The sequence below is a fragment of the Myodes glareolus genome, chromosome 1 (assembly GCF_982192425.1).
Source record: "Myodes glareolus chromosome 1, mMyoGla1.1, whole genome shotgun sequence".
NCBI lineage: Eukaryota > Metazoa > Chordata > Mammalia > Rodentia > Cricetidae > Myodes > Myodes glareolus.
This window is the reverse complement of record NC_142026.1, coordinates 60953445-60971448: the sequence shown is the minus strand read 5'-3', so window position 1 is coordinate 60971448 and position 18004 is coordinate 60953445. Positions and strand designations below refer to the sequence as shown.

Genomic DNA, 18004 nt, shown 5'->3' with positions numbered 1-18004 from the left:
ATCTGGTATATGGGCATACATTCAGGCAGAAAATCCATATACATAAAATTTAAGAAGAATTTCCCTCTATAAACATACAGAATTCTACAAAGCATGTATGAACAGGGCTGGGAGTCAATGACTCCGAGGCCTTAATTCCTTCTTCGACAGTTAAGGAAAGTGAGGCCCAAGGAACGGAGATCCCTAAAGCAGCAACCAGCAAATGAGCCAGCAACTCCTTCAGCCCTAACATGAGGCCACCACATGAAAGACAATCTTTCCCCTTGCCCACCAATAAAAAGTACTTAGCCTTGATGCCCACCTATGCCCTTTCCAGGGCAGTTTTATTGGCGCAATTTGTAAAACATCTTCCACCAGCCCCAAGTCTTTGCCTTCCCTTCATGAGAGAGTGGCTAGTTCTGGCCCGAGCTCTGTATACAACACTGACCTCGAATGGCTGTGGCCACAAAACCCACGTGATACTCTGGGTCAAAGAGTCCAAGGGCAAGGTTGTCTCTAGCTCCAGGGAGCAGGGGAAGGGGATGAGAGGTGGATGATGTCTGTGTGTATATCACACAGAGCCCTGGCTGGTTACATGAGTGAAGGGGCAAGGTGAGCAAGCCCCATAGGCACCCCAGTGCCAGAGCCCACTGCTGTGGCTGAAGTCCTGATGGGGACAATAAAATCTGAGATCCTGAGAAAGAAGCCCTTGGGCTAAAGTGTGTGGGGCCAGCCAGCATCAGCCCAAGCTGAGAGACATGATGTGCAGGGGGCTTTGGTGACTGTGGCTACACCTCCCTGCTTTGGGGCTCAGCAAACCAGGCACCCAAAGTTGAGGGAATCCACTTGGAGGGGGGGAAAACTGGGAAGGAAGCAGCTGGAAGTGGTTTATGCCTCAAAGCCCACATCCTATAGGAGAGGCAGTCAAGGAACTTGCAGATCTGACGCAGTCCTCAGAGCTGCTGAAGTGATGGTCACCTGGGGACAATATAGTCATCTTCCAGGGAAGAAGGTTGCCCCAAGACTTGGAGCTGGGGTCAGTCCTGCCAGCTCCAGGATCAGGAGGCCTCTGTCCCACGCCGTCCCCCTTCCTCCTCCATCAGCAAGAGGCGGCGCCGACCAGCCTCATAGTCAGCCTCGTCCACACTGACCAGCAAGCGGACAGCCTCCCGGCCCACAGCCTCCCGTAGGGCCTCAGTCAGAAAGACACCCCGGAGGGCCTGAAGCAGGGCACCACTCAGATAATCACCCCAGAAGGCATCCAGGTACGAGAGTTCTGAGAATTTGATGTCACACACTACAGAGCCCAGGTCCCTTGACCGCAGCACAGCAGTGGCTTGTCCGAACACATCCAGCTGTCGGGCCAGTGCCTGAGGTCTCCGGGACGCTACACCCTGCTCCAAGGCCGGCCCATGCTCACAGTACTCTGCTCGAACCCGGAGCCGGATGTCTGCAGGAGAAGGAATGGCTCATTAGTGGGCACGACAGTTCTCTTTCCCTCTGTTCTGTCCCCTTCCCAGAGCCACACCATGGGTGTCTGGATACCTACTCCTCTCTGGGAGGCCTGGTCTGAGATACTGTACCCACCTCCTCACTGCTCCCTGAATCACCAAGCAGGTTCCATCCAGTACAATATTGCCTCTCCCTACCAAGGGGTATTCTTTCCCCAATTCCTACAATTCTTTGCTCCAGTGATCCTCCCAGCGAGGTCCACCCAGATCAGGACTACTCTAGATCCACCCACCAGCTCACTCTCCTGCAGCAAGTCCAGTTCCCCAGATCCAGCCTGGTTTTCCCAAAGGTACCTGTCATCTTCTAACCCACTGCAGCAATGGCATCCCAAGTTCCCCAGATAGCAACACCCTGAAGGCCTGTGTTGCTCAGTCACACACCCTGGGGTACCGAGCTGGTGCTCAGTGTTTGCAACTATTTGTGAATGAATCAGTGCATAAACCAAGGGACCTGGCTCTTGGCTGTCAGCCTCAGGCCACCTCTCATACAGTGAGAGTCCAAGATAAAACAGCCCATCCTCCCAGCAAGCGCCAGGAAGCAAGGAGCCATGGCAAAGCACAGGAGACCAGGCTCTGCTGTAGGTACAGTGCTCTTTCCATACAAGGTAAGATGACAGAGTAGTAAGCCCAAGGCTGCTAATGGCCACTGGGTCACCCAGAGAGGACAATGAAGCCCACACAGGGCCAAAGACAAAGGGAAAGAAACCCCTGAGTTCATTATGTATCAGGAAGAACCATCAGGAATGGCAGATACCACCATCAGGATCAGTAGATACTACCATCAGGAATGGCAGGTAGCACCATAATCACCAGCAGGTACCACCAGGAGGATCAGTAGGTACCACCATCAGCATCAGCAGGCACCATCATCAGTTCCCACTTTCACTTAGCCTCAACCTACCATCTGCCCAAAGGAGGTGGCAGCTCCGCCCAGGGGACAGAGAGAGGGCTACTAAAGACAATCCATGCTGGCATGAGTTTGGGCTAGTAACCTCTTCTCTGGAGCATCTACATCCCCGTGGGAGGCTGTTAATAGTGCTGCCTCTTCATACCCAGCACAGTTGTGCAAGGTCCAGCTAGGCTTGGGGACAGCAGCAGCCAACACTTCTAGAACACTGATAACTGCCAAACATCCTGGACCCCAAGTGCCTAAGTCATGACTCCACTCACAAACAGCCATCTGAGACAGGCCCTATTAGCACCCATTCACAAATTTGGAAGTGGAAGCAAAAAGAAGCAAAGAGAGTAGCCCAAAGTCACATGGCCTGGTAGAGCCTCCTAGATCCAGACAGCAGACTTCTCTCCAAGGATAGAAATCATTGTAGCCAGGAGTTATTAGACCGCCGCTGTACCCCTGGGCAAGTCAGAGCCTCTGCAAACACAGGCCCAACCTAGACCAGGGCATCTCTGCCTGAAGAGCTGTTTAAGAGTGGGTAGGAAGCAACAAGCCATTGGTGAAGCCGAAGTCACAGCACAGTGAGTACTCCTGAAACCGTAGCAGCCAACTGTGAAATGCCAAGTGACTGGCACATGCCCTAACCCTGGGGTCAAGGGCCACCTTCAACCCAAGGGGAAATCAAAGTCCTGGGAAGATGAGTTGTAACACTTGTGGGCTCCTGTCACCTTTCACAGCAGTTCAGAGAGAGTGGAAAGCAGAAGGCAGGTCCCCAGAACCCCAGATAACTTCTTACCACACTCACTTCCTCCCCCACCCGAAACCCTTCCTCTTTCTGCCTTGAGGGGAACCCCATCCTCTCCACTGGAGGCCCAGAGAAGTTGGCCCAGCCTCAGCTCCCAGGACTGCTCTTGGGCCAGGCCCCCATCCCTGACTCCCATTAAAAGCCTCTGACCACTCCTTCCCAACTGAGGGTGGGGACCAGGGAGTGGAGAAACAGAACTTGCCCAAGGCCATGTGGGGTTGGGCAGAGCAGAGGCAGAGGCTGCTGGTAGAGTCCCACAGACCTGAAAGTGAGTCCCAGCTCTGCCATACTCTAGCTGTGAGGCCTTGGGCATGTGACCTCACCTCTCTGAGCCTGTTTCCCCATCTGAAAAACACAAACAAACAAGAGGTCCCTGCTGCATGGTAGTCACACAGATTAGTGAAGCAACTGGTAGAGTGCCTGACTGTGGGGTTTACAGCACACGAAGGCCACAGATTTAGGAACTGTGATTTCAAGCTCCTGCCCAGGCCCTCACCTCTCCACGTCAATCTCCTCCAGCTCTCCCAGCCACTGCTCCATCCTCCCACTCACTGCCTTGTGGCCACCATGAAATACTCCTCACGCCCTCAAGGAAGGATCTGCCTACCTCCTCTGCCTTGAACACATGCATTTACCCAGCAATGCACAGCATAGGGGGCTCCCTTCCAGTCCAGCCAGGCCCTTCCCCGACCCTTCTCCTCCACAGCACAATTACTGAAGCAACACTGAAGTAAGTCGTCCAGCTACTCAGAGCCTCTGTCATGAGCGGCAGACACAGCACAGAGATGCCACACACTCCCTCACTCAACAGTACCAGAGGATGCTTATGGAATACCAGGCATCCAAGGATGAAAAGGGTATGCAGCCACAGGTGGGGCAGGGAAACAAGCTATCCACGGCTGCCCTCCTCCCAGGCCAGGCCATCTAATCCTCAGGTACTTTCATTACTGCCCTTTACAGAGGAGGAAATGCTCTACCGGCCCACAACCCATCTCTGATCTGGAAACAGATCACAGCCCAGGAAGGCAAGGACAGGAGGCTCCCAGTGAGCTCCGCCTGCCATGGTTCCACCCTGGCTCACTGCACAGGCTTCCCCGTTGGCCCTGAGCCAGCATACACGGATGATACTCAAGTGACTCTACTGTGCTTTGCCCAACACTGTGTGCATCGTGTCCCTGAGCCTTCTGATTATCTCCATGGCTTTACAAGGCAATGTTGTGCCTCCTGTCTGTGGATGAGGAAACTGAGGCACAGAGGATGAGTCACCTAGCTAGATCACTCCAAAATTCTACCTGAGGTGCCCGGCTCCATTCAGAGCCCAAGCTCTTAACTACCCGACCCTGTCGGCTGCCTCTCACACAAGCATATATAAACAAGTAATTCATAGGCATTCTAAGGCCAGGAGGGAAAATGATAGGCAGGGACTTACAATTTAGAAAGACTGGCTGGGCAGTGGTGGCACCCGCCCTTAATCCCAGTACTTGGGAGGCAGAGGCAGGTGGATCTCTGTGAGTTTGAGGCCAGCCTGGCCTACAAGAGCTAGTTCTGAAATAGGCCCCAAAGCTACAGCTAAACCCTGTCTCAGAAGAAAAAAAAAAAGGAAAGGAAAGGAAAGGAAAGGAAAGGAAAGGAAAGGAAAAGAGGACTTTCTAGGAAATGGTACTTGAAGCAAAACGTGATGGAGGTACACTGGATTAGGCAGCAAAAACCAGAAAAATGGGTAGGGTGGTGTTTCTGGAAGTTAAGAGCATTCCAGAATATACGTGGAGAAAAAGTGCTTAGGACAGCCACCAGCTGAGGGGACAATGCAGCTGGAAGGTGGCAGAGGCCACTGGCCACAGGCTTGGTCTCATTTAGCAGCAAACCAATGTGTTGCAGACATCTCAAGGTGACCACACCTCTCCATACCTCAGTGGTTTCCCAGCAACATGACCCTCAAAGGGCCACAGTGAGCACTGGGGCCCCAAGTATGACTGACATGTGAGGGTAAAACCACCTGCCTCAGAGATGACTACTACAGCTGCTTCACGTGAGCGGTCAGTTAGTGGGAACAAGAACAAAGCCACAGAGAGGCATTCAGGAAGGAAGCGGCAGGCCTGGTTCAGGCTGGCAGTGATGATGGCCTGGCTGGAGCTGGCTACAACATCTCTACCTTGGCAGCAGTGGGAACATGCAGCTACCCCAGGGACTTGAGCACCTCCTTATTCCCATCTCATGTCGGGGGGCACAAAACGATGCTGAAGAGAAAGGGGTTTCTCAGGTGGACATCAGGGTAATAGAGGGAACAGGTTCCAGCCTCCCTCAGAGTTCCTGGTTGGGTGGGTGGGCTGGCGACAAAGATTTATACTCTCACAGTCTAAGTGACCTCCATGAGAATACACACCACAATAAGGGCTCCCCTCCAGCTGCCTGCTTCTGGGTCCTGACTGGAGTCATCCAGTCTTTTCTAGAGTTATTTTTCTTCCTGAATGCTAACTCCTTCCTCTCCCACTCAACTAGACAAGAGAAACTCCCACCAAACTTCAGAGAACGTAAATAACCACTGCCTCTTGATGGAAAAAAACACTAAATCCCAGAAGAGAGCCTGGAAAATATAAACACCAGCAGAGAGTGCTAGAACATGCCTGGAATCTTATCATGTAAGGATAAGACAAGAGGATTAGCCTGAGCTATGTGTTATCAATCTAAAAATTAAAAAAAAAATAAAAATAATTTAAAAAACCCAAAACTTAAAAAAAAGACATTGTATCTGTCTAAAGAAATAAGTAATAAGACAAAAGACAACTGGAAAGACTGTAAGACACACAACACACGAGATGACAACAGCCATAATGACAACTCATGAAGAGCCTGAGAATTATTAGGTCACTCCATCTGCTGGTGTATATTTTTCATTAAAAAGTTGGGCCAGCAAGATCAAAAACACTGATGACAACTTATGCTGGAGAGGTTGTGGGGAAAAGGGACCGCTCCTGCATTGCTGGTGGAGTACAAGCTGGTTCAACCCTTTTGGATGTCAGTGTGGCGAGTTCTCAGAAAATTAGGAAGCAGCCTTCCTCAAGACCCAGCAATATCACTTTTGGGTATATATCAAAAGGATGATCAACTGTGCCACAAGGACATGTATGTGCTCAACTATGTTCATAGCAGCATCGTTTGCCATAGCCAGAACCTGGAAACAACCTAAATACCCCTCAACTGAAGAATGGATAAAAAAAAAAAAAAATGTGTTACAGCAGAAAAAAAAAATTACAACATGAAATTTGCAGGCAAATGGATGGATCTAGAAAGCATAATACTGAGTGAGGTAACTCAGACCCAGAAAGACAAATATCATATGTACTCACTCATAAGTGGCTTTTAGACATAAAGCAAAAGAAAACGGCCTATAATGCACAATCCCAGAGAATCTAGACAACAATGAGGACTCTAAGAGAGACATACATAGATCTAATCTACAATGGAAGTAGAAACACAAGATCTCTGAGTAAACTGGGAGCATGGGGACCATGGGAGAAGGTAGAAGGTAAGAGGAGAGGCAGGGAGGGGAGTGGAAAAAAATATATAGCTCAATAAAAACAGTAAAAAAAAATTTGGGCTGGGCAATGGTGGACACACCTTTGATCCCAGCACTCAGGAGGCAAAGACAAGTGGATCTTTGAATTCAAGGCCAGCCTGGTCTACAGAGTGAGTTCCAGGACAGGCACCAAAACTACACAGAGAAACCCTGTCTCAAGAAAATAAACAACAAACAAACACAAAATAAGTTGGAAGCTGGTGATGTTACAACACACTTGAAGCCAGAGGCAGGAGGGTCAGTTCAAGTCAAATCTTGGCTATATAGCAAGTTCCAAACCAACTTGGGACACATGAGACACTGTGTCAAAAAAAGCTCCTCTCCCCGCAACAAAAGAAAGAAAAGAAAGAAAGGAAAAGAAAAGAAAAGCAGAGTCAGCTCTGACAGCTCATGTCTGTAACCCCAGAACTCAGGAGGCAGAGGCAGGAGGGTCACCAGAAGTTCAAGATCAATCTGGGTTACACAGCAAGCTCCAGGCTAGTCATAGTTACACAGCAAAACCCGCCTGGCCCACTCTTCTCTCTTAGCATCTCCCACCTCATCATCAAACCGTCATGGCTTCTGCACCACCCCATGACCACCACAGGCATGTACGCATGCAGGCTTCTGATCCAGCTCACCCTCCACGTGGGACGGTGGGATGCTTCCTGTCTGAAACCTCTGACTTGGCTTTTCTTCCCACCAGAAAAACAGCTCAAGAGAACAAGGCCCCCCCGCAGGCACTCTGTAGATAAAGAGGGAACAAGCCAGAGCAGTTCCTGCCCGGCTCTGTTGCTGCCACCTCCTTCCTTTGACGTTCATTCACATGGGCACAGTGGTGCACATGGGCCCGACTTCAACAGTCGTCTTGATAACCAGAGGTCAGGTGAGTATCATGTCTACTGTTCACTGGACGGCCCTAAGAGGTGTGTAGACTTGGGCCTGTGTTCAAACCCTGAGTCCCAACTACCTTCCTGACACCCACAAGTGCTCAGTAGCTTAGTCTAGTTCTGTCTGTCTCTCAATGGTGGCAGCTCGGCGTCAATTGTTTTGGGTATGTTGGGGCAAGAACAGCCCAGCCCTTCCTTAGTCAGACCCGGAAGGGTTCAGTGCCATGTTAAAGGTTAAGTCATCCCCATTTTTCAGGAGAAAAAAATGGGGCCCAGAACCTAACCAGCCCCACCCTCCTTGGTGACTCAGCATCAGCAAGCACTTCATGGTCCTTCAGATTCCAGCCACACCCTGACTAACAACCTCCTGGCCTCGGGGAAGAGACTTGAAGCCTGGACGGTCCTGCTCCCCAGCCCTCAGGGAAATGGCTCCCTAACCTACCCAGCCAGCAGGGTGGCTGTGATAATTGCCTGACTCCCTGCACTGGGCAGCCACCCCTTCAAGTCAGCACCCTGTGAGGACACAGGCTGGCTATGCTCTATGCTCCTGGCACAGGTATCTGTCACCTCATCTCTGAAGTAAGGACAACACCCACTGCCTAAGAGGCCACACAGCATTGGGAGGAACAGGTGTGAGCATGTACTGCGCTCCCTGTTGTGTGGACATGGACGGGGAGAGGCACCCTGGACTAAAGCCTCCTGTGTATTCTACAGACTCACAAGAGCACATCCTCCAGCTTCTATGTCTACCCCAGCCCTGGCCTAAGCATGTTAGCTGCTGTCAATAACCTCCAGCTTCTAGGAATGCCTTCTTAGTGGACTGGATGCTCACCTGATGGCGTCTACTGAGGACTCCTGTCCCTCCACAAGGGTGTTCCTGCAGACCCCCCCCCCCAACCCCGGGGCACTTGGCCCATCCCAGGCTTTGTGCCAGCTGAGATCACAGACTACTTTGGTGTAGCTGTGGTTATCCACTTAACACACTACCATATAAGCTCCTAGAGGCCAGGGACTTCCCGCCCTGGTCTAACTCTGTGTCCTCAATGCCTAGAACAGCACCTGATAAAGAAGAGATGCTCAACAAGAAAAATGATATGGAAGAAATGGGTAAGTAAACTGCTCTGGGGTTCCTGCAACCAAAGAATAAAGTCTAGACCTCCAAGGCTCCAACAGCAACAGCAACCCCACTGGACACGGCAGAGGTCATACAGGGCCACCTGCCTAGCTTCCCCTCAAGCTCCCTCAAGCTCATCCTGAAAGCAGCAGCTCTACAGAGACTAGAGGGCTCCCCTCACCCCACTGCCTCTGTGTCACACCAGCCTGGCTGCTATTTTCCTCACCATGTTTGCGTAGCCTAGACACTGGAGTCTGAGAGATTGTATCTGAATCCTTTCATGTTCCCAGGTCTATCCAGCCCAAGCCCAAGGAAGGAGGGACCAGAGAGGGCTGTCCTCCCCAAGTCTCACCCCCCAGAACACAGTGAAATATCTCAAGGGCAAAGACTGATCCCAAGAGCCTAGGATGGAGGTTACATGCCTACAGTACTATCATTGGGGAGGTTGAGACAGGAAGATTCCAAAGTAAAGTACAGATTTGGTACTATATATTTGGTGATTTAAATATATGTATGTATGTATGTATATAAGTATATATACACATATGTGTGTGTGGATGGATAGACAGATAGATAGATAGATAGCAGAGGGGGAAAAAGAAAGAAAAGAAAAGAAAAGAAAAGAAAAGAAAAGAAAAGAAAAGAAACGAAACTAGAAGCATGGACAAAAATCCAAACTTTCATCCATTCTGTAGTTGCCCAGCCTTCTGTTGGTCTGACTGGCTTTCCCACCAGCCCTGACAGTATCTCCCATTGCCTCAGCAATCCCAGCTCCAATGGACTGCCACTCAGCTGCAAGGTCAGCTCTACAGGGACAGGGCCTCCCTGCGACAAGCCCCAGACACCAAGCCTCACATGCACATGGTCTGTGCTAGGTACTGTTCCAAGTGGATTATATGTGGAATTGCTATCCTGACAGCAGCTCTAGGAAGACCTTTATCATCTTACTGTTCCACCCTACTCAGTCACCTGTCCAAGGTCAGGAAGCTTCTTTAAATGTCTGGGCTAAAGCCAAGCACAGTGGTTCACACCGTTAAGCCAAGCCCAGCACAGCAATTGGGAGGCAAAGGCGAGACGATCTCTGTAAGTTTGAGGCCAGTTTGATCTACAGAGTGAATTCCAGGACAGTCAGGGATACATAGTGAGACCCTTTCTCAAAAACCAAAAGCAAAAGCTAAGATGTAACTTGACAGACTGACCTGGCTTTTCTATCCCCACCACATCCTTCACTGCTTCAGAAAAGGATGCATACCTACAAAGCCCGTGTGTGTGTGTGTGTGTGTGTGTGTGTGTGTGTGTGTGTGTGTGTGTCTCACCCTCCAACTCTGTAGTCCACCATGGGCACAAGGACTCTCAAGGCTCACGGATACTTACCACAGGTCACTTTGCCTTCTGATGAGGGCCTGCCCAGCTCCTGTTGCTGCACGGCTGCTGGGCCTGCTCTCCGCCGCCGTCTGGCACCACTGCTAGGGCGGCCCCGACTCCGCCGCTGCCGTTTGGTGGGAGGGGAACCTGGAAGACATAGGAGAGTCAGCTCAGGACCAGGAAAAAAGAATGTCAAAATACAGACAGGGCCTGTGAGAGAATAAATGTATACAGTTTACAACCCCACAAGAGAGGAATCAGAACACGCCTTACATCTGTTACTTTCTTGGAAGCCCTGAAAGGACAGATTAGAAGTAACTGAAACTGGCTGCAGATAGACTCCTTGAAATGCTTTTAGTTTTGCCTTTTGAGTCACGTAACTGTTTTATACACTTAAAACGAAAAGAAGCAAATGATAAAGTCAAACAGAAACGGATGAACCTAAGTGCACACAATTGGTGACACCGAATTCTGATGAAGGAATTAGGGCAAGTACCTTAGAACATTGTGACTGCACACTCAGCTGGGTCTGACCAAAGCACTTGAGGCAGAGGCAGACGGACCACTGTGAATTCAAGGCCAGCCTGGTCTACAATGAGATCCTGTCTCAAAATGCATGCATGCTTACACACACAAACACAAGCACACACCCATATTCTCATTTTCTTTCTCTCAGAATACAAACCCATCTTGTGCTCCATCCAATGGATGCTGACAGTGGGGAGTGAGGCTGAGTTAGAAGATCAAGGGATTCCAGGTCAGTCTGGACTACACAATAAAACCCTGTCTTAGAACCAAAATAACACCAAGAAGAGAGAGCTGGAGAGATGGCTTAGTGGGTAAAGGAGCTTGCTGCTCACACCTGCTGACCAGAGTCCAATTCCTGGAACCACATAAAGGCAGAAAGAGAAGCCATTCCACAGAGTTATCCTCTGACTTTCATATCTGTGTGCCATGAACCCCCTCAGCACTCGCTCTCTCTCTGCCTTTCTCTCTCTGTTTCTCTTTTTCTCTCTCACACATGCAAACACACACTCTAGCAGCAAGATTTTAAAGGAAAGCTGAGTTGGAAAAATTTACATAAAAAAGAAGGAAGAAAACATGTAACAAAATAAATGTGTTCAGTTTGCAATTCCCTGCAGACAAGAGGGATTCCGAACACTATTGACAGGTTACTCCTGTTGCAAGTCTGAAAGAATACATTAGTAGCAAATCAAACTTAACAGATAAAATTTGTTGTCACCTCATTACTGCTGGAAAACAAAGTAAACCCATTTCAGTGCCAACAGCCAAGACTTTCACTATTTAAAAAAAAAAAAAAAAAAAAGTCGGGCCTAAGATAAGGCTCAGCAGTTAGCGTGCACATTGCTCTTCTTGATTCCTCTGGGACCAGCACTCAAGTGTGCAAACCCAAACACATACACATAATTAAAGTAAACTTAAAAACCTCAAGGATTATCAGCACAAGTCACCAAACCCAGCTTGGAGAACTTTTTCTGAAATGCAGGTATCCGCTTTCCCAGGCAGCTGAGAAGCAGACTACACACCCAGCATTAGCTATTGATCTCTAAACATCCAGGCCTCTAACGGAAACCAGGCTTCTTGACAAACAGATGACTTTGGGGGTGAGAAGTGCAAGGTAAGCCCAGGACATCAGGAATGTCACTCAGAGAGTGAGGCAGACAGACAAGTCAAAAGAACAGAGCGAAGGAATCTGAATGCTGGTAAGAATGACTAATTAGCTAACAAAGTAAACAAAGCCGGGCAGTGGTGGTGCCACCTCTGATTCCAGCACTCAGGGGATAGAGGCAGGTGCATCTCAGGTGAATTTCCAGTCAGAACTACTTGGTGATATCCTGCTGTTAAACTGGAAAGAGAAAAGAAGAGCTGGGGAGCAGCTCAATTGTAGAGCTCCTTCCTAAAGTCCAACAATGAGGTTCTAGGGGCACAGCCTGGTAAGAGAAGCCTTTGCCTCGCATAAACAGAGCCCTGAGTTTAATCTCTAGTACCATAAAAACAAAATAATAATTAAAAATGAAAACACAACATTTTTAAAGCTACTCTTGGTTCCAGCCTCATTGCACAAGGCAGTAATCCCAGCTACTAGGTTGGGCAACTGAGAATCTGCTTCAAGTTTATTTTTACAAAAAAGCTGTAAAAAATAAGCAAATAAACAAATGAGTCACCATTTACGAACATTACCATGGCAAATGGTTCAAACAGGGTTCACAGAATGATGCTACATCCCCCTGGAGGAACAAGTGAGTACAGAGAATGCTAAAAAGCATCTTCTTACACACTAGTAACCATAGGAAGAAAGCTTCATCTCTTCACTGAGCCTCGTGGATGGCTCAGCAGATAATGCACCTGCTGCCCAAGCAGCATATGCCTGTGAGGCGAACATGGAGGCTGGGCTGCTATCCCAGTATCCAGGAGGCAGAAACAGGATTCCCAGGGCAAGCTGGCTCGATGAGCAGCCAAAGACCTTGTCCCACCCAATAAGCAGTGTGAATTAGGAAGACAGCTAGTGCCAACTTATAGCCTCTCCACAGATATGCACACGTGTGAACATGGACCTTCACAGACACACCTACACGCATATAAGCACATCATACATCAACACACACAAATACACAGCTTCACATGTACAAATCTGGCCAGAACCAGCTGACCACACGTCCCTATTTACAGTGCAAATTTCACGACAGGCACCAACATAAGGACCAGGCATTGGTCAAGGAACATTCCTGCCAAAAATGTGTAACCCAAATCAAACCAACTCTTTGCTCCTAATGACTACTCTGCAGAAAGACAGACAGACAAGTGACAGGACCATCATGTAGCAACCAGAAGCAGTCAGAATGCTGTATACACCAATCAGCCCTGTAGGCGGAAAAGTCAAAAGCAGAACACTCTGGGCCATGGATAAGGTATGCAGGAGTCGTGGTTCAGTGGTAAAGAGGGCAGTTAACCCAGGTTCCAGGTCCAGCCCCAGAAAGAAGAAAGGAAGGAAGGTAGGTAGTCAGTCAGCCTGTCTGCTTGGTAAGGAAGGTTAAAAGATAAAAAAACTGCATGCCACTTGGGCACGGTGGCTCACACCTCTAATTCCAATACTGGGGAGGACGAGGTCAGAGAATTGCCTCTAGTTCCATGGGTCTCAACTTTCCTAATGCCACGACCCTTTAATACAGTTCCTTATACAGTTCCTTATGTTGTGGTGACCCCAAACCATACAATCATTTCCATTGCTACTTCATAACTGTCATTTTGCTACTGTTATGACTCTGAATGGAAATAGTTGTTTTTTCCATTGGTCTTAAGTGACCCCTGTGAAGGGCAGTGTGTCACGACCCACAGGTTGAGAATCACTGCTCTAGTTTGTAGATTAATTAGTCTTGGCTACAAATGAGTTCCAAGCCAGCCTGGGCTGCAGAATGAGACTCCACCTCTAAACAGTAATTAATAGAGCTTTTCTTTTTTAAGCTGCATACACAACAAACAATATAAACAGGCTCTGAAATTGTGCAGATTTTAAGAAATTCGAAAGTAGACCATGAAGGTGTCAGAGAACGAATACTCTTTTTCTTAGGCGTGATAACGGTCTTCAAAGGGCAGAGAAAAACTTATTCTCAAACTATGCCAGCTAATTCCGAAACAAGGCTATTGATGCCTGTAATTTACTACCAAAAAGTTCAACAAAAACCTCAGAATTTTCTACACACACACACGCACAGAACACAGTGGCAGAATGTCCGTAATCCCTGAATCCAGGTGAAGATATTCTCTGTGTTATCTTAACTTCTCTGGACATTTAAAATTTTACATAATTAAAAATTAGGGGGGGATTGTGTACACTGACTAGAATACAGTAATTGAACTAATTAAAGGCATTCACCATGAAATAAATCTCAGAAATGTGCCCAGCCAAGGCTGCCAGGTCACATGCCTCAACATGATGCCATCTGAGTGAAGCATGAGTCCATGTGACACAACCCCGTTGCTTCAGGACACATGCTTCTACCTATAGCAATAACAAAAACAGACAGAGTGACCCTTCAGGTCATTTTCTTGATGGGCCAGGACGCTGGAGGTCATCACGGTTTAAGAAAGAGACAGGGACACTGTCACCCTACCTGCCCAGTGGACTCACCTGTGTCCCACTGACTCTGCTGAGAATCAGAAGAACTACCTGACTGTTGCCGACGCCGGCAACTGTCCTCTGTCCTTTTGGAAGAGCCAGGACTGCCATAACTGTATCGCTCAGGGGATACTGGGGAAAGAGAATGAAATCAGTATTCACAGCTTCCTTACCTCCCAGGTTCAGCCTCCTAGGGAGAATGCCTGGACCATAGGATGCCTAACCCCAGATCTCAGAGGTCAGGCCCAAACGCCCACTCCTTCTCAAGCACTTCCCACCTACAGGAGGCTCCCGGCTCCTAGGACACAGTGCTCATGGGGCTGCCCAACCCATATCAACAACTCCAGCTGTCAGGCTTATATGTCCAATAGACCAGGTCCCTGCAACGGCCCTTGCCCCCAGGTGCTCCTGGCTTATGCTGGGGCCCCAGCCTTTCATCTCTTCTAGAGCCTGACACTCAGACATATTTTTTTCAAAATCAGACAGCTATCCCTAGAGGTGCCCTTCTGTTTGTGCAAATCCGACAGGCTTATTATGCGACAGGAAATCTCATAATCCCCCTCCCCAGCTGCCATACTCTATCTCTCAAGAAAAGAGCCTACCTATGTACACAGGCTTCCTGGTACCTGACCCCTCCCAGCTCTTCCCTTTCTGCCCAAGGATCAAGGGCCTCAACCCTGGAGACAGGACAGGCAGGTTTGAATCTTGGTCCCTTTACTTGCTACATGTTACGTGTGTGACATATTTTCATGCTTCCCCCCTTTTAAATGCCATCTTCTTAGACTATTCCTTCATCATCACCCAGGTTGGAGCCACCTCCCCTCATTTTGAGGCATTCTGTCTCACCCAATATATGGCTGTTATCTAAAGCTAAGTTCCTCGTTTATTATTAAGTGGCTCCCTCTACTAATGCAAGCTTCACGGAATAAACATCTTGGCCTTATTCTCTTTGTGGCCACCATGATGTATGTAGTTCTCACATGCAGCCAGATAACTTCTCTAAGCCTGTTGTTTTCCCTGTGTGCTGCGGTACAGTTTACCTCTGCCAGGCATACAAAGTTCCACACACGGTGGCCACAACCTTTGCTGATATGATCAAATTCCACAAGCTCGCTCCTAACCTAAGTTATGCCCTCTCCCTTTTTGGGTTTCTCACTGGGGGAAAAGGGCGGGGAGGGAGACTGGAATTCGTATCAGGGAAGCGCAGGGGCCCAGTGGGAGCAAGATGTTCTGGTCCCAGAAGTCCCGCAACTTCCCATTCGAACCTTACCCGGTCGGCGCCGCTTGCGGGCCAGATGTGGCAGTAGGTCGTGGCGGGCCAGCACGCGCAGGAGTTGGCTCAGCAGCCGCAGGTTGCTCTCGTCGCACTGCCCACGGCGTTCCAGCTCCAGAAGCAGCTCCAGGCCGCTGCGGGCGCGGGCCAGGCCTCCGGGGGCGCCGGGAGCCTCATCCAGCAGGAAGGCCAGGAGCTCCAGTTCGCACTCGGTCAGCTGCCCGCCCACCACCTCGAACACACGGTGAAGCGACAGCATGCCGTAGTAATCCAAACACTCATCCTCCTCCCAGCTCGGGGCCGGGGTCGACCCGGACAACGCCATTCCCAGGGGAGGGGTGCGGAACAAGCTCAGAACCAGGGCCTAGAACCCACACGGCGGGGAGGATGTCGTGGTCAGCGACGCGGTGGCCCAGAGCCCACACAGGCCATTCGTGTGACCCCCTTGAGGTGTCTCCGGATTGGGTCGCCCCATACCCTCAACGGTCTCAGCCTCCCCCTCCCACGGACAGGAATGGTATCACCCCAGGTACCCTAGTAACAGGTCGAGACGCCAGACCCCACCAGTCTAGCGACTAGTCGGGCCAGCCAAGCCCAGGCGCCCCTCTCCAGGTGGTATGTTCCGAACCTGCCACCGACCAACCTAGGAGATCAGCCCGAATGAGCGTCACGGCCCATTGCAGGGCACCTTGTCCAATGCCCGGTGACTTTGGGTGGCAAATGTCCGGGGCCGTGGTCCTTGGTTCTGTCCACTAGTACCTTTCGGCTAACCCCAACGCCCCACCCAAGTGGTACCACTCAAAAGTGACCCTCGGTTCTCTACAAGTGGGATCGACAAAGACTGCCCCAAGCTCCACACAGGTGGTTCTGTCTGAACCCGGTCCCTACTCACCCTAGAAGGGCGATCGGTCCTGCCCTCACCCCAACACCCAAGAGGTCCCATCTACCCGCCATCAGTCACCCTTAGGCCTCTCTGGATCCTCACCAGATTCCGGCGTCCGATGACTCCTGGGCGACGGCCGCAGCCACTTGTTTTGGATCTTTCTGGCACCTTCTCTATTATTACGCCTGCGTCACTGCGCTCCTCCTCCTTCACCCAACTCGCGCAGGTGCGACCGCCACGCCCCTACAGCGCAAGCGCAGAATGAGACCTCTAAGCCCCACCCCTCCAGGCCGCCTGACGCGTCCCCAACCGAAGCGTCCCGGCTCACCAGTGCTGCGCTTGCGCGGCAGAGCCTAGCAGCGTCTGGCACTTGCTCGTGATTCGAAGTTTAAAGTCTCGGTGTGTGTCCCTTAGATCCCACGACGTGACCTGTTGGGATTATTCCCACAGCTCCATCCCCCACCTGATCACGACCTAACGCCCACATGACAAATGCCACCAGCTGCCGGCGCAAAGTACAACAGTCACGACGGTCAGGGCTCCCAGGAGCTCGCCGAGCTCATAATCCGAACTTGTATTAAAGTACCACCCCCACCATTCCTAGGTGGCATCCGGGAAACCGCATCTCAACTCTTCTGTCTCAGAGTCTGTCTAGAAACTCTCATCCAGCTCCCCAGCCCCAATATAAAAGTCCTTCAGTCGCATGCCCGAAAATACTCCCCAAATCGCAACAGACTCCCTCACCGCTAGGTGTACATCCCGAAGACGTCCATCAGGACCTATCGTCACAGACACCCACACCCAGAGTTAGGACCGCCCTTCTACACAGTCTCTTTCTTCTGTGCCCTCTGAGTCTCGGAGCCATTCAGAAGCTCCCCTAACCAGCACCTACGAGAGCAAGCCTGTCAGAGAAGGGGAGACTACGGCGGCCTTAAGAGTGAGGGCTCCTCCTCCCCACTTAGGTGACTCAAGGTCAGGGCCCGCACGTGCCTGAGTCAGGTCTCTTCTCGGACTGGTTTCCACCCCCGGAATTATCTCCCTGCGAGGCGGGAGACCTGGGCGCGAGGTTTTGGCTCAATACTGCTTGTTTCCTTTCTCTAGGCCTTGGCTTTTCCACCTGTGACAGGAACGGCAATGGAAACACAGTCCACTGTGAGCTGTCTGGGTGAATCTCACTGAACCTGACAGAGAATGAGAGGAAGGGAAAGCCATCTAGAAACGACAAGGCTTCTGTTAGGTGGGCTATAGTGAGTAGCCAGTGTTATGAGGCCCTGCGTTGAACGTTTTTTTTCACCTGTATTACAAACATCCAATGCCTCCAAACAGCCTTCCACGAGGATAGGATTCAAGCCCACTTTACATATGAGCAAAACTGAGGCGGCCCAGGAAAAGTACCTCAAGTGTGTCTGGCTCTGAAGCTACGCTTCAGGGACGCTCAGCGTCTTCCGCTAAGGGATGCCACCTGTCAAAGTCTCGCGTAGCCCAGCTCACTTAGGAGACCGCGCTCTATCCGGACGCACACTTCTCTCAGCTGAATTTTCAAACAGCAGGCGAGGAGCGGCCCCGGGGAACTGCGCAGGCGCCTCTCCCGGACC

At 50.3% G+C, this 18004-nt stretch overlaps 1 protein-coding gene across 6 annotated transcripts; it reads right to left on the bottom strand.

Moving 5' to 3' along the window:
* Nucleotides 1-290: 290 nt before the first annotated feature.
* Dedd2 (death effector domain containing 2) lies at nt 291-17947 on the bottom strand. Of its 6 annotated transcripts, XM_085694303.2 has the most exons (9): nt 17805-17943; nt 17400-17526; nt 16738-16838; nt 16512-16652; nt 16060-16169; nt 15524-15890; nt 14266-14385; nt 10125-10262; nt 291-1429 (listed from the first exon to the last, which is right to left on the bottom strand). In XM_085694303.2, exons 6-9 carry the CDS (start codon nt 15849-15851, stop codon nt 1038-1040), a joined length of 978 nt encoding a protein of 325 aa, XP_085550429.1. In that variant the 5' UTR covers nt 15852-15890; nt 16060-16169; nt 16512-16652; nt 16738-16838; nt 17400-17526; nt 17805-17943; the 3' UTR covers nt 291-1037. The 6 variants fall into 6 exon arrangements, with proteins under 6 accessions (XP_085550429.1, XP_085550420.1, XP_085550415.1 ...); XM_085694294.2 differs by lacking the exon at nt 16060-16169 and having other exon boundaries at nt 17400-17590; nt 17805-17947; XM_085694289.2 differs by lacking the exon at nt 16060-16169 and having other exon boundaries at nt 17805-17942.
* Nucleotides 17948-18004: the final 57 nt, after the last annotated feature.

Bases quoted from the DNA above. Each gene is read 5' to 3' on its own strand.
- Dedd2 (XM_085694294.2), bottom strand. From the start codon at position 15,851: ATGGCGTTGTCCGGGTCGACCCCGGCCCCGAGCTGGGAGGAGGATGAG. The intron at 14,386-15,523 runs GTAAGGTTCGAA...CTCTTTCCCCAG, and splicing joins CCGCAAGCGGCGCCGACCGG to TATCCCCTGAGCGATACAGT. The intron at 1,430-10,124 runs GTAAGTATCCGT...CTTCTCCTGCAG, and splicing joins AGAAGGCAAAGTGACCTGTG to ACATCCGGCTCCGGGTTCGA.